This window comes from Bacillus rossius, chromosome 1, assembly GCF_032445375.1.
Source record: "Bacillus rossius redtenbacheri isolate Brsri chromosome 1, Brsri_v3, whole genome shotgun sequence".
Taxonomy (NCBI): domain Eukaryota; kingdom Metazoa; phylum Arthropoda; class Insecta; order Phasmatodea; family Bacillidae; genus Bacillus; species Bacillus rossius.
In genome coordinates this window covers 221,034,869-221,060,422 of record NC_086330.1, presented here as the reverse complement: position 1 = coordinate 221,060,422, position 25,554 = coordinate 221,034,869, and the positions used below count along the sequence as shown (strand labels likewise).

The window sequence follows — 25,554 nt, the reverse complement described above, 5'->3', positions numbered from 1 at the left end:
GCGTTGTAAGTTATAATAATATGTCATAATAGTATTGTGTAATGAGAAATCGGTGATATCATTTCGCTGTCTGATGTCTATGTCTCCTTATCTTTATGACGTACAGAACTGATATCCGGATACTACCCTACACTACTCCTAATGGGTTTGAGAAAAACGAATTCATCCTTAAGATTCTTTGAGCGGTTTTTGAATAATTTCTTTTAAAATGTGGCGTCTTTTAACTTGTTGTCTGTGGATTTTTGACGTCATTTTCAAGGTTATGAAGTGGCGAATACGGAGTAATGAAAAATTCTTTGTAATCAAATTAAGTGATGTTTTGTTTCTTAATAGGTTTTGTAGGTATGAAACGAATCATTTGCTGGACTCTGTATTTTCGTAATGGCTCATATTGAACCATGCGATGGTGAAGGTTAGTAAGATATTAATGACAATATTTTTTTTTTAAATTGAATTTCACCTCTATATGTAAAGTTATTTGTATGTTCCTGATGATACCACGTCAAAAAATCTTTCGTTTTATGTGTTTTTAATGTATATGTTTTTTCTTGATTATTTTATTTTAGTAGATGTTTGTTGACGCTTCATAAAATATTTGTGAAGCATATTATGCACGTTTATGACCCCCCTGTCCAATGCTCTATCTTTTCTAGAGACTTTACCATGGCAGTTGCGGAAGATATCGTATGTTTAACAGTGTCGTTGGGACTTTGAAAAACATCTTATCTCATTGATGATGAGAATTAAAACATTATTTGTGAACACAAGTATACAGCATTTAATTTTTGGGTAATTTTGAATGGTAGTTTATCTTCCTTAATCAAAAAAAAAAAAAATTAAATGTTAATTTTAGCTTCCTCACATGTTTCCTAATCTTCTATGCGGACGTTGTGAATCAAGTAGTTAAGCAAAATTTAATGTTGTTAAAGAATGGTAAGTTTAAGTAACTACATTTTAAGATTATAGTAAATGTGAAAACGGTTTGTTAGGTTAGGTTAGGTTACGTACATTCGGAATACTGTGAAAGTAAGTAAACGGTTTGTTAGTTCAGGTTAGCTACATTACTGTGATATATTTTAAATGTTTGTTTAGGTTACCTAATTTTAAAAATTTGTCTTCCCTAACCACCCATTAAACAATTTTACATTATTTTTAATTTTACTTACATAACCACTCATAAAAACTTTAAGCTGCTACTACTAGTACTATTACTTGAAATATCATGACACACACTTATAAAATGGTTGAGAAATATGTTAAGTAAAAAGAACCTATTTGAAATTTTTATTTGTTTATAATTTTTCCTCAGAATTACAATGTTTCATTATATGTGCTAGTTTGAAATTGTTCTTAAATTGGTTCTACAGTACATATGGTAAAAGTAATACACAGAAGTTTCTTGACTCATTTCAAATTACATATCCAGGTTACTGTTTTGAAACTATGTGTAGACATACACACTGATGAGTGATAATGTAACTGTGAGCTAAGTGTTTGAGCAAGATTATGTACGTGTATAAGCTTGATACTAAGGATGCTGCTTTGTCGAGGTGACAGTGTGCGAGTGAGAGACAGTACTGGTGAGGTATTTTGTAACTGTGAATTATCTGGCTCAGCAAGATTACATACTTGTAGATACATGATGGAAGGCATGCTAGTCTGTTGAGGTTAAGTGTACAAGTTGAGGCATTTGTGTAGACAGACAACACTGGTAAGTGATCACATATATTGAACAAAAATATGAAAATATGAGTAATACTCTGACAGTGCTGCTTTTTAGAACAGAAAGAAAAAATTGGAAAACATTGTTTTCACACATTACACACATCCCAAATTTACTCCGAAAGGATGGTTTCGTAATTCTTACTTTTTCGTGAAAAAATTAAATTTTTATACCTTACATTACATACCTGTGCTTTTACGCTGCCGCTGCCATTCATTGTTTACCTGCTATAAATAGGAATAGGACCTATATGTTTTCCATTTACTTGAGTCATTCCAGAATAAACCCTGAAAGGAAGGTTTCTTAATTCCTACTGGTTTGTGACAAAATAACAGTTACCAGCTTACATTACAATATCTATGTAATCATGCAATCACAGACATTCATTGTTTACTCTTGTGGGTTTTTAATTCTTTTTTAAAAACTTTAGTCAGTGTAGGTGTTATTTTAAAAATGAAATTTGTTTAAATAATGAATATTGCCGTTGTAAGGAAATTTTATTCCTTATATTTCATGTTTGTTGTTTTATTAGAACAAGTAATTGTATTACAAAATGTTTGTTTTGTTACATTGCATTTAAAGTACATACTATTTTGAGTCATGTAATGGACGAGTCTAGTGAAAGGCCAAAATTTGAATAGATTTGTTAACGCAGTTCATTTTCTGTGAGGAAGCTGTGCACTGAAGTAGCAGACACTTTGAATTTTGCAGTCTTTCCAAGGAATTCTTTGATTACAGCCTTCGTATATTCTGGTGTTTCATGTACCTATCCTAGTTTATCGCTGGATCCTGAAGGCTTGATCCTGATGGCATGATCCTGTTTGCATGATCCTGTGGTACATGATGCTTGCCGTTTTAGTTAAGTACGTCAAAAATCCTGTTGACATGATCCTGTTGACTTGATCATGTGGTAAATTATGCTTGCTGAGTAAATGATGCTTGCTGTTTTAGTTCAGTATGTCGGAAGATCTGGCACACGAAAGAAATTAAGAAATAAGAAAAAATTAAAATTGTAGGTTAAAAGAAAATCTTTTTTATTCTACTTACAATCATAATTAATTATTATGTGACAATTTTTTTTTTTTGTTCGGGATCTTCCAACATATTGAATTAAAACGGCAAGCATCGTGTACCATAGGATCAAGACATCAGGATCATGCAATCAAGATTTTTTGACGTATTGAATTAAAACAGCAAGCATCATGTACCACAGAATCAAGCCAACGGGAACATGCCATCAGGATCAACCCTTCAGGATCCAGGGATAAACTTCAGTAAATGAAACTAAAGAATTAGCATATTTTTTATTCTCCATAGTTAGCTACAGTTGTGCTAAGTAAACAGATACATGATCATGTGTTAACATAGAAGGGCAGCGGTAGTGTAAAAACATAGGTATTGTAATGTTAGCTTTAAACTGTTATTTTTCACGTAGCATTAGGAATTAAGAAACCATCCCTTCCATAGGCGTACCCAGGGGGGGTGTTTAGGGTGTTCAACCCCCCCCCTCCCCTCCCCTGAAATAAGGCAAGAAAATTATGAACACTGTCATTCGAGCTCAATTTCTAAACACAAAACAATGAGAGGAATAACGTCACCAAGCAGCCCAATTGGTAAGTAAATGTAAGCAAATTTGAATTGCAGTGGTTGGTTCATGATAAGTCAGTCTAAATTCTCAAATCGCGGTGATTCGTCTATGGAATAATAAGTTCAACTCTACTTTGATTATGTTTTAGATTTGCTTAGTAGAATTGGGCATTGAGTAACAGTAGTGATTGCGACATAATTTCATACAAATCTCTATAAAACTATTAAAATGTGAGGGGGGGGGGGGATGTGACATTTTTTGGTCGTTTTGTAAAGTCAGGTACTTTCATTTAAATACTGTACATCTGTACGTATAACTCGAAGAAAAAAGTTTGATTATCGCAAGGTGCGTAATTTTAAACGACTGTCACAAACATTGAAAAGCTGAAATGTAAATTTCTCGCCTCAGATGAAAGGGACTTCATTGAGTGCAACGTGATGTGAAGTTGTGTTTGAGTCAGTAGCTTAATGGCCTCAACTCAATGTGTAGGTGTTTTTAGCTAATATTGTAATAGAACAATATAATTTAATATATTTATTATACTAGCTGCCCGACCCAGCTTCGCACTCATCAGGTATAATTACCCAAAGTTAAGTGCCGGGAATGGTGCGACTTTGTGTGTGTGTGTTGGCCCCCTAAGGGCATCCCAATTCACTAACGCAAATTCTTTCCCGTGCGGCCTGGGGCCTTAATTATAGCGGAAAACCCAGGGACTGGAAGTAACATGCTACTAGTAACGACGTTATTTGTAACAGTTACTTTTTATAGTAATGTTCGTGGTAACGCAATATATTAAGTTTTCAGTACTTGTAACTGTAACGGAATTACATTTTTCTGCCTTAAAGTAACGATAACTGTCGTTACTTCTAGCGTTACATTTTTTAAATGTATTTCTTATTGAACGAACAACGATTTGTTGATTTTTTCAATCCCAGAACGAAAATCCCGACAAGCATATTATACTAATGGGGAAAAAAATGAGACTAAATATCCCATTTACATTAATAATAAATGAAATAAAATGCAATTAATTTCGACAAAAATTTATTACAATGCTTTGTAATGTACCGGAGAGAAAACGAGTAGCACCGATGGTTTCCCGATTCTAGAGCACGCAACGTACAACTGATGTACCCATACTTCGCTATGGCAGAACACTTGCGCTGCTCATTATACATGCCTCTCCTTGTGGGTACGCCACTGCCGCACCTCGAATGGAAAAAAAATCAAAGCAATGCTCGTTGCCATGGAGACGCAGAAGGCTTAACAATGCAAAATCCCGCTGTCCCACTGTTGCCCGGGCTTAACCACCCTTGGGAGTTGATTTTCGGAAAATGTCATTCTGCATAACATGAGGAACATTACTGTCAAGTTCAAGTCTGTAGGATATAAAATTGGGAAAAAAAGCCAATTTTTGATATTAAAAGTCCCCGTAAAATTTCAACGGTGATGAGTACTTCACTAACAGTGAATTAGTTTTTGCCATAGAGACGTATGAATCAACAAAGCAACAGCTGTTGCCATGGTGATTTTCTACCAAAAACTGGAACTTTGATATTTTACACCCCCAAAACTCCCTTCGGAAAATCATATCTTAGTGAGCGTCTACATACATCACAAAATGAGTAACTATGCTAAGTTTCAATCGGTTGAAAGATTTCAGTTTAATCGTAATGAGTCAGTCAGTTGTATTTCGCACAAATATATTTTTAAATTTCAATAATTTCACACAAAATAATAATTAAATCTGTACAGAAATATGGCTCAAATTTAAAAAAAAAATCGATCTAAGTGATGCCCGTTGCCATGAAGACGCAGAAGGCATAAACAATGCAAAATCCCGTTGTCATGGAGATGGAATACCCACTGTTGCCAGTGCTTAACCACCCTTGGGAGCTGATTTTCGGAAAACGCTGTCATTAATCGAAATAAAATGTAGCCTATATATAAAGTTGGACAAAGTTACAAATATTTGTGCGAAATTTCATTAAAATCAATTAAGTTTAGGAAACTAGCCCGGACAAACATTGTGACACGAGATTTTTATACATAAAGATTTAATTCTGTTCTGCTACACTTGAATTGTAAAGCCTGAATTACAACAGCCCGTCGCATCTAAGCGTCATCCATTCGTCCGTCAGCCGCCAAGTGATATACAACTTCACTTGACTTCACTCCACTGCTTGGATTTTGGCCTTGAGCAGTATCCGTTTAGCCAGAAATATCAATTTCATTATTCTTTTTCATCATCTTTATCGCAAGTGTAAATTTTGAATAAGTGTCAATTTTACTCCCATGCCTTACCCGGGACTCGAACCCAGAACCTCTCCCACCATAAGCCGGTGTGCATCCGACTACGCTACGGAGGTCGGCTGGCGATTTACAACACTCCGCTCGTCCGTCATAATATTTCTCCATGTCAATGCTGACAACTGTTGAGAAAACTTAACAATTTGGGGGAAAAAAATTATCATATGTAATTATATTACTTAAACAATTATGTAAAGTAAGTACTTGAAACTCATTAAACTCAGAGTGTTTTTTTTGGGATGTATTTTCACATTTCCAGAGTTACCATACATAATTATAATACTTCCGTGACTTAGACCATTTTTGTTTCAAAAAAGAGCTTTCGAAATATGTCTAAACGTAAGCTAAGAAATGATTTTGGAATCAGCTAAACTATTAAACAAACTTTAATACATTTTAATATAATATTTTATATGCAAACACCTAGAAGACATTAGGAGGTTATAGTTTCATTCGTTCACCCCGTTTAAAGTATAAAGTTACCAAGCTTTAGACGGACGAGTGGATGACATTTTTCAGTCCATCTTATTGGGTGCAGGTCACGTAATTGACAGACGGATGACGGATGGACGGGCTATTGTAATTCCGGCCTTAGTTGCTAACACCCTTAAAATCAAATTATACAGCAATTATTCTATTGTAATGCCATCAACTTATTAGGAATAAGTTTGTAAAGTGCGTACGTAAATTCGTTAAGTTAACTAATTTATATATATATCTTTAATTGAAAGAAACATTACGTACAAATTACATATCAACAATAGCCCAGGTTAAAAATGAATTTTGAGAATATTATATTTATTTACTCAAGAAATAATTAATTTTTGGTGTTTATGCAGTTTTTCTTAAAAATCTGGAAGAACACCCCCCCCCCCCCCCCCCCCCCCGAAAAAAAAATTCCTGGGTACGCCTATGATCCCTTCAGGGTAAATGTAGGGATGTGTATAGTTTGTGAAATGTTTTTTGATTTTTTCTTTCCATTCTAAAAAGCCACAATGTCAGAGTATTCCCAAAATATGTAAAAAAAAATTGGTTGTTACTGATTACTTTATAAATAATACAAAACATCTTACAGGAAAAGAACAATTTAAATAACAAATTTAACAGGTCTTAATGTATCACCTCAGTTTAAGTAATAGTTATGGTAATAATTAATTAACTTATACTCTGTTACAAGTGATTGTCTATATTTAAGAATTTCCTTTTTGATATTATTCAACACTGTTAAAATAGGTTTCAAAATTTAAGATAATACTTTTTATTTCTTAAGATAATACTTTTTCTATATCTATCTCTCTATAATTGTAAGTAAAGTAAACAATGTAATGTTTTGCCAATTATTTAACACAATGTTTCTAAATCTTTAGTATTGCCATCTAAAAACAGATTTTCTTGAGATAACAGGTCATGAATAATTTGGAAAAGAAGTAACTATATGGGAGTATGAATGCAGAATATTGTGTGGAGGAATTATTTGGAATAACAAACCGAAAAAAAATTGTACTGATTTTCCTAATTTTGTAGTCTTCATTTTTGAAAATACTTTTTATTAGCCTGGGTACAAAGAAGTAAGTCCAAATTTTTTACCAATTTGGTGACTATCTGTAAGTAGTGAGTACATATTATGAGGATTATGTGCCAAAATTTTACACTGCAAACTAAATTCAGTAACAGTCCCGACATTAGTTTAGAAGACTGACATTTTTGAGATGCCTGACATTGAAATAAATTTAAATTTTAGTATTAATTTGATTAAATAAGTTAATGTGTTACTAAAGGGAAGGAATGATGTGGTTTGTAAATTTATTGAGATTTTTTTATTTATTATTGTATGAAACCAATGTGTAATATCCGGAAAATTTAGCTTTTGTCATAAAAATATTATAAGACTGATTTTGAAATGCTGCCAATCTTTAGGTACAGTTTGTAGGTAGTCTTATATTTATTATTAGAAACCCTTCTTACGTTTGTGTATACCATTTTGTTTTTTGTTGCCATGTCTACAAACACGTGCAATGTGACTTTTACCTTTCACGTTCAATAATTGTTATATTTTGATAAATTGCAAAAGTAAGAGTGTTAATTTTTGCATTCTAATTTCTCATTATTTAAGTTTGCCCATGGCAGATTAATTATTTAACTAAGATTAGTAATTTTACGGTGCCAACTTTGTCGTTTTTTTGTAATATGTTTATCATAAGAGATTGGCTCAGTTTAGTTTCTAATTGTGTTTTCTTAAGCTATTCCTATCTGATGAAAGTTTTAATTTCTGTATAAGAACATATTTTTTAATGATTAAATAATAAATATTTCTGATAACCTTGATACATATTCTATGTTTTATGTATTTAAAAAAAGATATATTTACAGAACAATTGGTGTAGTCTTAGTAATTTTTTTTACCTTTAGTCAGATTAATATTGTGTGCTCATGCTTGTTTAAACTACATTATATAAATCTAATTGAAATCTGTATCTTTAGTGATGCTTAAACTTAAAATCTTTAAACCAGATTTGGTGTATTTTGAATTTTTTTACATAATATATAGGTTCCTACAGCTACTATGCCAAGTTAACTTGACCAGAATTTTCACTCTACCCATGTGGAAACATAACCTCGAGTTACCAGTGTTCAAATTCTGAATTGGGTGAACTCGATATTTTAATTACGTCAGGTTTAACCCAGCATAATTGTAGGGAAGCAGGCAAGTACATAAGAGCTAGAGACAACAAAACAATAAGGAACATACCTCATGTAGAAACAGTTAATGTGTTGAATGAGATAAAAAATATGGATGTAGTAATGACCGTATTGACAAATATAATTATCTGATAGAGGTTTGTAACAAAGAGAATTCTATTTATGATGGAAATAAAAAAGTATGGTTTTGAATAACATATGCTGAAAACTGATTTAAAATTCAACCATTAGTGGAGCTAATAGATTTAATATAAAGACTTATTCTCAGTTTTGAACTGCACCATTTCAGTATTAGTAAGAATGTTTACTAGTTTGGAAACCAAACGGTTAACACATTATAAACGAGTAAATTCTACATGATATTCTGAAATTCTTGCAAAATTTTTATGACAACCAACCACTCTCCAATTTTGACACAGCATAGTCAAAAAAAATTTTTCAGTATGACCGATGCAATTTTATATTGGACTAGTCCACCCAAGATACAGGAACTGAGGTGATAAAATGTTGATTTATTCAGGGCATGTTATCTTTATTTTGTTAGCTTCCAAATGTAAAACTTGATTGTCATTTGTTTTTAGTGTGCACTGCTGCTCAATACAGTACACTAATTGATAACATTTACTAGCACCATAAAATAAACACACATTCATTCCTAAAATAAATGATGATTTTAGACATCATTATTTCATTAACATTAATCATTCCAAGTAATATTTATTGGGTTAAATTTTCATTAACCATTTATTATACATTCCTAAGTATAAAGACTAACATAGCTACATATAAATACTGTTACTGTGATGATAACCTTTTTCTTTAAATCTTAATAACATACATTACTAGTTATTCTTTCAGAACTTTGTAGGTAGTTATTTGGTAATTTAAATTTTCTTATTTTTTAGGTAACCAAATTAGTAGTCAGTGGGAACATATTGTATAATTAAGAGGGAAGGGAAAAGGGGTGGTGCCATCACAGAAGTTAAACAAACGTATGTTTCCTTTACAATAGCTCACCGAAGCTTATCGGTACCTGTGTTACAATCTTCTTTTTTAAAAAATTTATATACCTATTATTCTTCACTATATGTACCAAAACAAATCTTTAAACATTATAAAAAGTAATTTAATCTGAAATACAACTTCTCTAAAGAAAAGGCAGTAGCTGCTGACATCAAGTGTGGCATAAGTGAAAACATGGGTAGCCGGTGTCATTTTACTGGTGACGCCCTGGGGTAGCAGTAGGTATGTGTTTGAAATGGCCCGGGGCCTAAATGTCCTTCTACTAAGCGGGGGTTTACGTCGATGCATGTCCTAAGTTTAATTTGAGGGCGCCATCGTGCAAGGGGCACGGACCCGGGAGAGACTCTTTTTTAGGGCCGTAACGTCACCCATGTGAGGCGTGAGTTTATTCCCCCTAAGCCAATATAAGTACTCGCCACTGGCCCGCTCTCAGTGTCGGGTACGCTCTTCACCTACGCAGTGGGCTCTTAAGGCGTCCCACACGCCATCACACTCAGGATGTTGAAATAAACAAATACAAATAAAATCGTACTCCGTGGTTTATTAAGTTGCTATTTCGCCTACACCTCTGATTATATCACACAACGCCCGCGGCACGAATTGGTTCACGTGAGGTGCGACCTGACGACGTGGTCACACTATACAATTAGTTAATTTGCGGTAAAAGAACCATAGTGGTCACTTATACAATTACTTAAACAGTCCCCCCGACCAAGAGAAGCCCCAAGGTCTAACGTACGAAAGGATTTATGATGATTAAAAACTAAACAGAATTACTCAGCAGTGCAGACAAGCGGTGAGGTCTCAGGGGTGCTGATGCGTCTACTCTCGGTTGGTGCTGGCGAAGGACTGGGGCGAGCTCAGGGCTCCGCTAGCCTAACATGGTGTCTTCGCGCCGAACCAATTACCGTTATATCTTTACGATTGGGTCATTCCATGCCATTTCACACACCTGTTGACATCACAATCACCGAATTCAATGAAACTTAGGGATTTAACAGTACAAGTTCAGGAAAGTGAATTCTCAAAGTTACAGCCCTCTGTGAATAATACTTTTTATACAGCAGGGTTGCCAACTTGTGGAAAAAGTTGAAATTTTGCTGCGGAAGGTCTAATAAAAATATTTGTAACTTCTTTTGTAGTTGAGTGAGAACCTTGATGTAGGGCTCAATAGAAAGCTAGAATAGGGTACTTTGAGATAAAAATAAGTTTTATGAATTTTAAAAGAAATTTGTTTCAAGGTCATGTTTTGTAATCTGTGACCTTGAAAATTTTGAAAAGTATATTTTTGAAAAATGTGAAAAAATTATATGTTATGAAGTGCATTATTGGCTATAAGTGACATAAGTTTCATTTTGGGATGGATCTGGGATCAAACACTAGAACATTGTGAATTAGGTCATGTTCACTAAAACTACTCTAGTAAGGCATTAACATAATTAAAAAAATGGCGTAGCTTTAAGTCATTCGTGGATTTAACACTGAATTAATTCCTATATATGATTCATTTACTCATTCTTAATACTGCAGGTTACTGTTGCTTCCTTTCCTTTAGTTGGCTTTCCGAGGTCTTTGTGTCAAAGACTGTTAAAACGTATGTCCTTCCAGTTTCTGTTCTCGGATCTACAGTTGTGAGCACATCTTCAATTGAAATCTTCATATCATCTGGGTGCTGGGGATATACATAAGATGGGGAGGGACCTTGTGGGTGCAGGAAACTAATAAGAACTTCATGAGAACTTTATTCTACTTTCAGAACACATCCCAACCACCACCCTCTTCCTTACATGCATGTCACAAAACCTTTAATTCATTCACAGACAATGTACATTTAATTTTATTCATGTAGTGAGTTTCACCTTCAGTTTCACTAGACAGTCTCTTCACAATTATTTCCTCAGATGAAACAGGCAGGAAGGCATGACGCTTCTGAGTTCCAGGTATTGGTTTAGCATTTGCACATCTTTCAGACAACACCTTTTTTCATTCATTACCTCTTCCTGAGTGACATAAGCAAAATTCATGTTATGCAAAATACTTACAGCCCATTTAAACAGTTGCCGTGGGGTCATAATTTGGTCTGTGTAAGGACGTTGCAGACTTTCCCTGGCTGCCAGTCGCTTCAGTGTTCCCCCTAGACCATCACATGTATTCTTGCCATGAGAGGTGGCAAAAAAGTGCCACTCAGCTCCAACTCCAAAATCATTTACATGATACATCAAATTTGGGAAGTTACTTTTATTCTTGTATTGAGCAGCACAACCATCAGAGAAGTAATATATTTTACATAAAGTGACTTTTTCTTTCAAAAATGGAATAAGATGTGTAAGAAAAGTATGTACTGGAATTACATCATGTTGGAGACAAATCAGAAATTATTGTTAGGTTGGTAGAAATTATTTCCTCTGTTGACTCATCACGGTAGTATATTACAAATGGATGAACTGTAGCCTGTGCATTGTTCCAATGGAATCCCTGAACTTCATCTTACATAATGAAAGAATATTTTCTGCAAAGTCACATACAAAAACTACCTCACCAACATCTAATTTTTTTTTTCAGATCCTTTAGGTAGTTCCCTTGCTGGTATGCGATGAAAGAGTGAGTTTGTAATATTAATAATTTAGAAATGAACAATTCTATGAAATCATCAGATGACATCACAAGAACATCAAGTGTGTAAACTTTTGATGCAACCCACTGCTTGAATGTTACAGTTTCAATTGAATTCTGCTCCAATGTAGTCTCCAGTGATTTTCTTATGTTATCAGGGCCTGGACATTCTGCACACATGGAAAAAACATTTAATTTTGGGAGGATTACACATCATTTGAGCCACATAGTGGTGATATGTTAACAGATTTTCTCTTTCCATGAGTTTGGCCAAATTACAGCCATCTATTAATAACTTCATATTTTGGTGTGTTACACAGACACATACAGTATGTCCCACTAGATCCTGCCAAAACCACATATTTAGGCTGTAGAGATGCAAATTTTGAGAAACCATTTTGACACTTGGATGCTCCTGTTTGAACAAGGCATACATATACTTCTCTCAGATTGTTTAGTAGGAGCCTCTTTTGTTTGTGTTCTTTGGTATCGCCAATTCAAACAAAAATCCAACAAAAATTGAAAATGTAACCATTGCTTTTTAATTTTGATAAAAATTGGTTCATTTGTTTGGTGACAAGGCCACTTAAAAGCCAAAATTTCAGATTTTTATCTCAAATACTTCCTGAGAAATCGAAGGTTTCGTTGTGACAATTTTTGGCCTAAAACAGGTTGTAATGACAGCATAAACTTATCAGTATCTGTGTTTCCTTGCTTTGTATTTCACTGTAATACCAATATTTCAGAATAAGAACACTTTTCCTTATGTAAAATTCTCTAGAGAATTAAAATTTTGCCACCAAATTGCTATATCTAGAATGGTTTGTAAGTTATAACAGAATTATTAACATGACTGATGATTCATGTATAATCTGCATTCTTTATTACAAAATAGACTGTATCTCAAAAGGCAGACCTCACAAAAAAAATGAGCTTGGTACTATGTGAAAGAGAAGGAAATATCCTATAAGATACATTAAAAAAAAATAGTGGCTTTCTGCTGGCAACATATAATGTACTCGATAATCGCTTACTAATGCTATATGTACACATAAAAAATTCCCTACTTACACAAATCTATTGCCAATGAATTAGAAATTACAGACACAATCCTCCAATTTTTGCAATTAGCAAACTGCATTGCTTTTCTGATAAAGCTGTCATTATATATCACACTTGCACAAGTCTTCTTTCAAAAAACTGTAAGTTCTGCGAGAGCTGCTTTTTGATGGTGCCTGCAAGATGCTGAGTATGTGTGCAAAAAGAACCCAGCACACATCGTCTCGAGGTGAAGGCCAGTAAAAGGAAGCACTGGGACTGGCAGGGTGCATGAAGGTTACTTGAGCATCATCTTCTGACCTATCAATGTTGTTTACAACACCAACGAACCATGTTTGTCATACACACAAGACACATAGCAACCAGTATACAGTTTTGATAGCGTACCACCAGGGTCTTTGCTAGCTGCTGTAGCGAAATTGAAAACTAAGGAATATGGATTATCCTGACTTGTTTTCTTCATTCCTATTTTATACTGGGATATTGATGAAGCATTGTGAAACCCTCTTGTGCCTGGGATTGTCTTTGCCATAGTATACCGTTGTAGAGTCGAACGAACGTCATCCACATGATTCTTGTCAATGTAATGAAAGATAATACCTGTTATGTGTTCATTGCAGTAGGTAAACTCTTAGACACTGATCTAATTTGTTCTTGGAATGGTCGTTGAAGACTAGCTTTTGATGTCAGTCGCTTAACAGTTCCCTCAATTCCATCGCAAGATGATTTGCCATGACTTGTGGCAAAGAATGACCAAGAAGCTGTGAGCTGAAAATCTTGTGTGTGGTGGCACAAATTGAGGATATTTGTGCAGTTCTTGTACTGAGCAGCACAACCATCACTGAAATAATGTATGGATTTTATATGAGGCAGGTGTCTTTTAACATATGTGTTTTATACACCATGGAAACATCATGATCCAAATCATTTGACAAAAAACAATGACTGCTTGTTTTCAAATTAACATTGTCTGAATTTTTGTAGTAAATGACTACACGATGAACTGTACATTGACTATTGGTCCAATGGTATCCTTGTGCTTCATTTTGGATAACGAAGGAAAAATTTTCACTGAAATCTAATAAAACTATAACTTCTCTTTCACTTATTTTGTCTTTCAGCTACTTGAGGTAGTCCGATTGTTTCTTTGTGGTATAGGAATGGGGTATGAGGAGTTCAGTTCCATTTTTTGTACTAAAATTTCCATAAAGTCTTCTACACTTAAGGTAAGGGTTTGTGTTCGGTCTGTACTGACCCACTGTTGATATTCAATCACATCATCTGGATCACAGTCTAAAGTATGATATAGATGCTGCTTTAGAGTATCTGGAGAAGGACATTGCTCAAATTGTCTTAGCATACAGGCAGGATTTAAAATGTCTTATACAAGATACAAAATAAGTGAACTATACTTTTCACCTACACCAAGACAGTGAAGAAGTAATTCAACATTTTGGTGTATAGTGCACACACAGATGGAATGGGTTCCAGAACTTCCAGCTAAAATGCACCATTTAGGACGCAACGTACAAAACTTTGAAAACCCTACCCTGATAGATGGATATTTTGCCTTAAAAGAACAATACAGCTCATGCAAGTTGCATAGCAAAAGTCTTTTCTGTTTGTAAACATTTTTGGATATTCTAACTTTATCTTTCATTCCTGGAATTTCCCTGGAAAACTCATAATCTTGATAGAAATCTTGAATGACCTGCACAGTTTCTTCAGGTAACTTCTTCCCACCTGTGGGATGAACTAATGCGCAGATTCCTTTTTCCAGTGTAAGTTGTCTTGCTTGTCTTACCATGTACTCAGAAACACCAAATTTTTGTGCTGCCTTCTGTCTGGACCATGATTGAGGGATAAGGGTAAGAATTTGTAATTTTCTTTGTCTATTCATTGTGGGCAGCTTTTGCTTTATTAAAGTTACCAAACGGTCCAAATCGGCAGCCTTTTGTTCTACTTCATGCCTCTGTAATTCTGTACTTTCACTAGTTGATGTGGCTGGAAGCTGTACATCTAATACTTTAGATATTTTGTCTGCTACAGTTGATGATACCTCTTGTACTTTACATTTCCCATATTTTTCTTTTGCATGTTGTGGTACAGCATGCAGTTTTATTGGTGACTGTTGCAAATATTCCAAACTTTTGTCAAGTAAGCTACGGGTTTCTTCTTTTGATGCTTGAATCTCTAAACCCTCTGCAACGTCACTTTCAGATCATTCTGAAGATACCTGTGCACCTACTTCTTGAATATTATACAACCTATTCCTACATGAGGAGCATAATTTTTTACCAGGAATTAAATTAAGTCCCTTGTCAGCTGCTTTTCTGTAGCACTGTAAAGAGATTGTACGCAAAGAACACTTAACTGGAACACTATGCACTTTCATAGGATCACAACATGATGTCTGAAACATTTCATACTTCTTAATTTAAAACAATTCGTGATGAAAACATATGGTGTGAAGATTATGTTTAGAAATATCTGTTCTCAGCACAAGAAGAGTTTGAATATCTTTGGAAAGTGATTCCAATCTTTTGATTCCCTTTGTTTTAATATAACACTCTTTATGGCATTCTTCATGCATATCATTCCCAACAGAACAGAATTCTAGTTTAGTAGTACTGGTAGCCATGTAGTTCTCATCCAACTTATAATGAACTAAGACTTTCCACTAACATTATACACAGGCAGCGCAGTAAGACTGGCCTACACAGTGTAGTCTGCATGGTGGCAGACACACGCCTTATCTCTGACCCCGGTTATCTTTATTGCTGTCCTCCCCTCTGCCCCTCTGTTCATGGGCCACTATACTGCATTTGCTGTGACAGCCCAGATATTAGGCCTATCTCTCAACTGCCTCTGAGGAAGCAGAAAAAAAAAACCAATGCCAAGGGGAACAGAGCAAGTATCAAAGAACCCCTCTCTTATAACTAGCAGGCAGACTTCATGCAGAAATGACATATGTACAGTCACATGACATGGCTCTGCAGATTACACAGGGAAGGTAATTAGAGGCTTTGAAATTCGCACAAAATCCTTGTGTAATATGCGGAAAATATGGGACCTACACATCCCTTATATTCGATCCTCTTTGCTTCCATCTTCTGGCTACCTTTTGTTAGGGGCCCCATTTACATCACCAAGTCATTTTCATTTTGTTTTTCAACACTCCAGCAGAAAGCCACTATTTTTTTTTAATGTATCTTATAGAAAATTTACTCCTCTTTCACATAGTACCAAGCTCATATTTTTGTGAGGTCTGCCTTTTGAGATACAGTCTATTTTGTAATAAAGGATGCAGATGATACATGAAACATCAGTCATGTTAATAATTCTGTTATAACTTACAAACCATTCTAGATATAGCAATTTGGTGGCAAAATTTTAATTCTCTAGAGAATTTTACATAAGAAAAATGTTCTTATTCTGAAATATTGGTATTACAGAGAAATACAAAGCAAGGAAACACAGATATTGACAAATTTATGCTGTCATTACAACCTGTTTTAGGCCAAAAATGGTCACAAAGGAACCTTCGATTTCTCAGGAAGTATTTGAGATAAAAATCTAAAATTTTGGATTTTAAGTGGCCTTTTGTCACCTAACAATTGAACCAATTTTTATTAAAATCAAAATACATGGGTTACATGCCCTGGATGAACTGACATTTAATGACCAGTCCTTTTTACCAGGCATCATTCTGCTTACATTGTCGTTTGAATAAAACATCTGAACAATATTGATGACACTGCAGTCTAGATTTCTCCCTGGTTTTGGATATTATTCCACTTTCCTTCACTAACTTCTTTGATGTTCGTATCATGTAGTTCGTTGCAGTTGGTATTCCTTCTGTATTCTGCTAATACTCCAATCTTTAGGTAAAATAGTCAAAATTTGCATCTTCATACTTTGTTCTGTACACCCTTCAAACTTTTCCTTCAATTGTTCTAATGTATTTTCATCACAACCTTTTTTCCTGTGATACTCCTACTTCTGGTACAGGGATTTGAAATATTCTCTCTTGAATTACAGACAATATTTTCATTACTTTTTTCCTTGCATATTTTGCTGTTCTCACTTTTCTTTTCTTTATGGGTGATTCCCCTATACTTGGTAGACTGTTATTAAATGTGTGCAACACTACATCCATGCTTGATTCTTCTTCATCACTGTCAGTTGAGCTTTCCTCTTCACTGTACTCTTCCTCCGGTGTTGTACTTTCACTTGCCATTGATGAGATTTGTTTCCGACATGAATCACATACCTTCTGTCCAGTCTGCAGGTGTGGTTGTTTCTGTATCATCCACTGAAGAACATTTCTCAACTGTTTTCTGCTGCTTTTGTGTCCCTGAAATATTAAACGGATTACAGCACTGTGTATTTATGTAATTATTTTCCATTGTTGCAAAGTATTTATCAATACGGCTAAACTTAAGAAATGCACTGTTGTCAATGACAAAGACTGACCTTGCTTTGTGAGACTGACGTGATTATATACACTTGTCTGAACTTGCTCTAAGAACATTGGGTGCAAAAGTGGCTCAATTCCACTGCATCCCTAGTCAGTATTTCAGATGTAGCTTATGTTCCCAGAGCCATCCCAAAATGAAACTTATGTCACTTATAGCCAATAATGCACTTCATAACATATAATTTTTTCACATTTTTCAAAAATACACTTTTCAAAATTTTCAAGGTCACAGGTTACATAAACATGACCTTGAAACAAATTTCTTTTAAAATTCATAAAACTTATTTTTTATCTCAAAGTACACTTTTCTAGCTTTCTATCTACATCAAAGTTCTCACTCAACTACAAAGGAAGTTACAAATATTTATATTGGACCTTGCACAGCAAAAATTCCACTATTTCCACAAGTTGGCAATCCTGCTGTATAAAAAGTATTATTCACAGGGGGCTGTAACTTTGCTAATGCACTTTTCTGCACACCTATTGCTAATTCGCCAAGTTTTTTTTAAATTTGGATATGGTGATGCCAAAAATTATTTTTTTCTGGTTGATTTGGCATGGAATGACCTGATTACGTGCCCCAGAAAGCTACAGGTAAGACGTGAAACACTCTTAATAATTAGATTACACATAATGCATGATGAAAACTATTAACTAAAATTACAACAAATCATTATTAATGTTAACCAGTCTGGCTTCGGTGGACTTCGGTTTGCCTCATGCATGTTTGGTACATCTTTCCGTTGTTTATACTCTTACTAAATATTAATTACTTAAAGTACATAAAAACACTCCCGGCCGATCTGCCGTCACATGCCACTTGGGGAAAAATAAGCAAAAGTAAGAATTACAATGTTTATCTCTAGTCACAAAGGGATGTGGTGCACTGCCGCTACAGCGCCCTCTTGATGTCCGTGGCGTGCTATTCAAACACACGTCCTAAGCCCTAGTGATGGGGAAGGATGGAGGGTGGGGTTTGTTTAGGCGGTAGCATATCGGGCTTATAAAGGCCACAGGCCCTAACGATGTCATGGTTAAAATACTATAAATTATACATTATTTTAGTATAATTTTAAATTTTTCTAATTCTATACTCACAATCAAACACCCCTTTCAAATACTATAAAAGCCAAACTATAAATTTAAATTTGGTACCCAATAGATAATTTCAACAATGGTTCATTGTGAAATAATGGGGTTTCAAAACCAAAACTATAATTTTCCTTTGTTAATATTATGGAAATTTTACGCAGTTATTATCCATTCATACATTGGAAAGCTTTTCATTGTTTTATAACAGTGCCATTTGCACTAAACACAGTTTCTTTTACAAATATTAAATTCACCAAGTAAAAAAATTGCAAATCAAGTTAATAATTTAATTATTTTAATTGTGATGACATCTGACTGCCATGTACATTGTTGAAGGGTGAAAATAGAGGTTCATAATACATAAATGCAAGAGCACAAGAGATGAAAAAATTGTATGTATATTTACACAGACTGCAACACACTGTTTTTGTAAAAAAATATTACATTTTTCATACAATGTTCTTATTAGATATGGAGAAGTGGAACTGTCGTAGTTGTATGGCTCAGGCCTACTGTATGTTTATTTTTGATAGTCTGTTCCCTGTATTTGTAAATTTATTGCTCTTTTTTTTCCACAAATATATATTTTAGCCTATCAAAATAAAATAAAAATTAAAGTTAAAATAAGTTTGGTTTTACTACAGTCTATAACGATTTGTTATATGAAATAAAAATATTTTCTTTCCTTTTCATTCCAGAGTTTTATTGTCCAAAAGACGAAACAATGGCATACAATCACTTTCAATGTTTTCCTCACACATTCGACTCGTACATCCGCCTGTCGAGAATTGCTCGCAACTGGGGCGATGATGATTAACAAAGAATAACGTAGATTAAGTCCTTCAGTAATATCTTACTGTAAGTACACGAAATCAGTGCGGACTCAAATAGTGCCGCACCCAGCGAAACTGAATTTCGCCATGAGCCAAATGCTGACGAAGGTGGTCACAATTTCTAATTAGAATGGCCGAATGAAAATATAAAAACAATTAGGTTAACTTAAACTAGACATAGCTCTGACCACCAACGTTAAATTTTCTATTCAATAATTACTACATATTTGGTGAGAAGCCAACGAACGCGCCATCATTGTGCAGCGATCGACAGACGACTGATGAAGTCATGGCACTGTGTCCTTTACGCAGGGAGGGCAGTCACATGACCTAACCGACCAATCACACACACGCTTCATTCACACTACACGTCACAAGCCAATAAGAATACACAACATACATTGAAAACAGTTTTCTTTCCATAGAGCCAGGGACTTTACATTCTCTTTCTCTCTCCAACACCGTGAGACAGCCGTTATCACTCAGTTCCCACGACCAGTGGGGAATCCCAGCTTTTGTCTCTGTTGGCAGGGAATCCCAGTGTCTGTCTCATTCTTACTTACAAATCTCATATCCCTCTTTCTCTCTATTTACATCCGCCACAGACACAGTTCCTTGTTCGAGAATCATTAGATAACAGTAATCATAATACATATTACTCGACAAAATTCAACTTATTTATAAAAACCTGAAAAAGTAGGCCAAAACAGGCAAAAATCTAGTACAGCGACTTATTTGTGAAAAATTACATAAAAAATATTAATGATTGAAATGTTTGTTAAAATACAAGGTACCCTCTTAAAACACACAGCAAGTGAAAAATATCAACCTTAAAATACATAAAAACGGTAACATATTCTTATTGAGACTTTTTTAAGAAATGTTTACATTTATGAAAATAGTTTAAAAAGAAAAATATTTAGCTCGGAGGGCAGGGGTCTTGCAACGTTACAAGTCTCGCTAATATCAAATAAAGTTGTAAATTTTATCTCGGCGCATATGAATGCGGTGGCTACTTGCTAATGCTGCGTGTTCTATGTGGTCAGCCATGTAATCCCTTAGAAGGAGATCCTGTTCTTCTGGAAATGGACAAGGTTTCTGGTAGGGAGCCCATGCATAATGTAGGGGTGGCAGTTGGTGAATGGTGGGGGAACAGCTCTTTGGTACCTGCTCGTTCAATTAAATGATCAGAACGAAAATTACAGTTTTACATTACTTTTTACGTAAAAAATATTGCTAGAATATACAGAAATGTCACCATATTTAAAATCGCCTTACACTTTCTATTACTGGTGTGGAATACTTTTTTTTTCTTTTTTGAAAGTATATAATTTTTTTTAAGTACTAGGTGCAAAATGTTTCAATTCCGTACTTTTTGTCCGTACATTCTTACAAAAAAAATAATTGATGTGTTCCATTGATACTACAACCAGCTATAAGTAATGTAAATTATACCATTGTCCTGCTAGTTTGTTTGTTATGAGACTGAGTCCTAAGAATAAAGTACCATGATTTATAGTTGTGTATTACTCGTGTGCTGTTGGTGTTTGCTACCATATTGTTTCAGCCCTACACCATTTCTAACTCAAACAACAAATTGTGTGTGTGTGTCTCTCTCTCTCTCTTCTCTCCCCCTCTCCCTCCCCCTCCCCCTCCCCCTCCCCCTCCCCCTCCCCCTCTTTCACCCATCTTTTAAAGGACCTTTGCTAACTGGGGTGTTAAATCCATTACCCATTTTAATACATAAATTGAGTTTTAAATCCATTACGCATATAATACATAACTGGAGTGTTACATCCATTACCAATTATAATACATAACTTGGAATTGTTTTGGTGAGCTACTACTGCTTAGTGTTTATTATTTATTTTTTCAAATTTATTTACTCTTGTGTTCAGATATTTACATTTTTTAAAGTAATTTTTGTATGTGCCTAAATTAAATATTTACTCAACAAAAATAAGTTGTTACTTGATACATATAACTAAATTTTGCAGCTCCACATTATGCAGATTCTGTGCTACTGTAGACACCTAGAGAGACATGAAGCACCTGGTGCTCAGGGTGACTTATTTGTGGTGGTATTACTTAAAGAAGCTATACTGATTAAATAAAAATGCCATCTATCAGGACATACTGTATCATTGGTGTGGCTGAAAATTACGTGCTGGTTAATCTAAAACCAATAACCAATTTTTAAGAACCGGAACCAAACCGAGGACCAGGAATAAAGTTGAACCGACAAATATGCAGAATATTAGCATAAAATTGATGTGCGTACATAATTTTTAAGAAAAACAATTCTTGCTAGAACTAAATTTCCATGGAATCTCCCATTACTGTTTTGAATGTGGAAATGACAAATAATGACAGAAAATAATTAAGTAATATTTGCACACAAAATACACTCAATTCTCATGTCTCAGGCTCATGCAGTATCCAATAAATAGAACCAAGAAAAGCAGGTTGTTTGAAAATACATTTTTTTTTGCATTTAACCAGTTTGTATATATTGTTTGCCCATCGTATGTCTGAATGGTGATCGAGGATAAGAAAGAGACAGAGGGACAATTGTGTTTCCTATGACCAAAGTATACAGATCATTGGTTGTGAGATAAATCACATATGCATCTCATCAAGTAGGGGTTACGTACTGCAGTAGATACTTATAATGCCTCACACAGCACACAATACATCTGAAAATGTTAAAAAGTGTTAGCCCGAACGAAACTTATTTAAATTATGTAAAAGTTAAAGCTAACTCATCATGTAAAAATAATTCAGTGAAAAACCCTAGTCAATATAGAGTGTTGCAACTCAGATTGGCTCGGCTAAAAGACGACCTAAGTGTCAATATTCACCAAAAAACTTTAAAATAAATAACTAGTTCAGATCCGAAAATGTTCGTTGAAAATTCCTTGTAGATGTTTTTAAATTTTGGGTGTTCAGTATGAATTTAGGTGGGCAGTGTTTATTGAAGAGCCTCATCGTGGGCTGAATGCTGACAACTATGGTACTGTAATTGAAATTCTAAACAAATATCCGAAACGAGGTTGTATATCAGCGCAGCCCGGACCACAGCCATAAAGTTATTTTTGGTGTGAGCCACTGCCGAACGCGACTTACAACAGACGACATCGATCATAGAACTGGTAGGATGACACCACTGCCTCCAGCCACGCAGGGAGGAGGCAGCCGCATGACCTCACTGCCCAATCACAACACGGCTTTCACAACTCCGTCAATCATAACACATTTCACTATAGAAAAACTTCCAGAAGTCTATGCATGTTTTACTGTCTATCTCACTTTAGTCAAATGATAAACACTGTGGGAAATACACGAGTTAAACTTTCCGAAAATAAGAATACATACAAAAATAGCCAGAATTTTTGGGTTTTGAAAAAAGTCCAGATAAAATGGGTGCCGCCTAGTCACGCACCTGTCTCTTGTTCTTTCACCAAACAATACCCAATGTTCTGGAAACTTAATAAACACTTTCACATAAATATAAACTAAAAATATAAGCATAGAAACCATATTTAAAGTAAATAAAAGACTGAAAAATGCACATACACAAATAATAACCCAGCGAACATTGTGAAAATTCAGTAAAAATTAAGTATAATGGTTATTTAAATAAAAGATCTAAATACAAAAATTGCAAGAATATTCACATCAATAAAATACAAACACCAATTTAGGTCACTATAACTTTGAGCTATATAATCAGCTGATCCATCTGAATGACAAAACAGTTTTTTTTTTCTCTCAAAAAATACTCATAAAGGCTGGGGAGGGCAGGGGCCTGCAATGTTACAAACACACACAAACACCCCCCCCCCCCCCCCCAATATATACTTAAATTAACACATATTTAATTGAAAAGTTCAAAAAACAATTTTGTTACATCATCAATAGTGATAAAAACATTCACCAAATTACCTTATTTTGAAATTGCGTATCTGCCCTAACCATCCTTATTTGCTGAAATATTATAATTCATAAGATTTATAAAATATAAATCCAAAAATTATGCAAAAACATCAAAAATTCATCAAGCAGTGAAAAGAAGACATTACAACAACATTATTCTCTCGTTAAAATTTGTCACCTTACTCATTGAAAAAGTTGTATAATGTTTACTCTCTCTTATGTTTATCAAAGTTTAACTCATTTTGTTATGATATTATTTTTCATGAAAATCTGGTTTACAATATTAAAAATCTTGGTGTCAAGCAATAGGCAGCAACAAAATATTTATCCGTCCCTTATCCTTGTCAAGCGAATTTACATCTGCAGTGTTTCGGTGTGAGAATTTAAATCCATGCCTATCGCAAAAAATGCACATACAAGAAATCCCTAAATATTGACTTCCACCCACGGTCAAAAACGTGATCGATGACAATGCAAATCCACTATGTCCACACAACCAGTGGTGTAGCCAGGGGAGGGCGGTTTTAGGGGTTCTAACCCCCCCCCCCCCCCGTAGCCCCTTTTTTTTCTTTTCTGAAAGCAGGTTAGCTAAAAGCCTGTGTGTCTTACTGCTATCACCGGCCACTGCACTGGAGGGGAAGAGTAAGCGAGCCCTACCGATTCTCCTTCCCTTCCCCTACCCCTGTCGCGAGCGGAAGTTATAAGGTTGTGACGCCGTGACTGGTCCCAAGCTTTCAAATATCTTACACCTATTCTATTTAACCAGTGGGGTAATTATAAGCAGGTGGTGACTGGGCTTCCAAAAGTGTAAGGATCGCTGTGTGTATATATAGAATTGAGACGATGACATGGTATCATGTAACTCTTCAAGCTAAAGCTAATTGTTTCCTGGAATAGGCCAGTTCTGCCGAAACCCAACCCTTTTTATTCCTTTTTTTTTTTGTATTGTCGATCTTCGATCATGATTTATGATTTTGAGTGGATGTGGACAAGGCACTTGGATTGATTAAAATATCTTTAATTAATTTCTTACTTCATCACTCAAACAATTTTTATTAAAAATTAATAATATTTTTACCATTACAATTTTTAAAGTTAAGTACCGAAAACTGCTCAAATAGCACTATTTTACACCTTAAAGTCCAAAATTTTCCCGGGGGAGGACCCCTGGTCCCCGCACTTTAATAGGGGGGGGGGGGGGGACCATGCTGCTTAACCCTCACCATACACAAATCCTGACTACACGACTGCACATAACAAAGTGTTGCTCTGCCAACTTTGGCCCACAAAACGACAAAGAATATAACTTTGTCTGCTTTGGCCCACAATACGACGATGTCACACCTTGGCCAGAAAAACGACGAAATACATTAACATCTAGCTCTCGTAGAAAAATACATGTATGCATCTTGGTTAGTACAAGAATACTTTGACATTACTGAACACAACTAAGAAAAACACTTAACAAGATATAAAAAACAAGAAAAACCATCATCATCATCATTGCTCAATTTCTCAAAATTAATAACCATCCTTTGTATTCAGAAGTATTGTGTAGTTTTTAAACCTAATCAGTTATATTGCATTCTAAAAATTAATTGAATACTATCTGAATAGGAACATAGTGTCAACAGAACTTCCGCTGATACAAACAAATACATTTATGTTTACTTTTGACTACTTGTCAACATTGTATTCTCCATTGCAAGCAATAACAGCATTATTACTCTTTACTGAGGAGGGAGAGTGCCGAAGGGGTAAGGGATTCCTCACCTTGAAAAAGAAACATGGACCTGTGCGATACAAAACATTAAACCTTTGCTTCTCAGCTGCCTCAAAAAATACCTTAAACACTTCCTCATAATCTTGTTCAACATGAAACATATTTACTCTTTAGGAACCAAGAAACAACACTTTGTGTTAAACAGGAGATAACATTTACAACTTTTTCTTGGAGAACAGCAAACCAATTATTTTGAGAAAAAAAAAGTTCTGTGTAGAAAATCTTTTGTTAGTATGGCAATCACATTTGATTCTTATTGTCAGAAAAAACATAAGTATAGCAATTCTCTTTTCATTTTTGTATGTCATAAAATATATCCAGACATCAGTTTAATCTTTAATAAAACTTTAATATGGCAATAACATTCCAGAAAAATTATAATTCGTGAAATACTCAGCTGATTATATAATGGTT

General features: G+C 34.7%; 1 protein-coding gene across 3 annotated transcripts in view; it reads left to right on the top strand.

The window, feature by feature from the left end:
• The first annotated feature begins 232 nt into the window (after positions 1-232).
• LOC134527312 (pre-mRNA-splicing factor 38B) overlaps positions 233-25,554 on the top strand; it is a 168,808-nt gene continuing 143,486 nt past the window's right edge. For 2 of the 3 annotated variants that reach the window (XM_063359868.1, XM_063359866.1), the window contains exon 1: positions 234-412. In XM_063359868.1, the coding sequence (XP_063215938.1) occupies positions 382-412 (31 nt within the window). In that variant the 5' untranslated portion in view covers positions 234-381. Of the gene's footprint in view, positions 413-25,554 lie in introns of all 3 variants that reach the window. The other variant, XM_063359867.1, reaches the window with a different exon arrangement.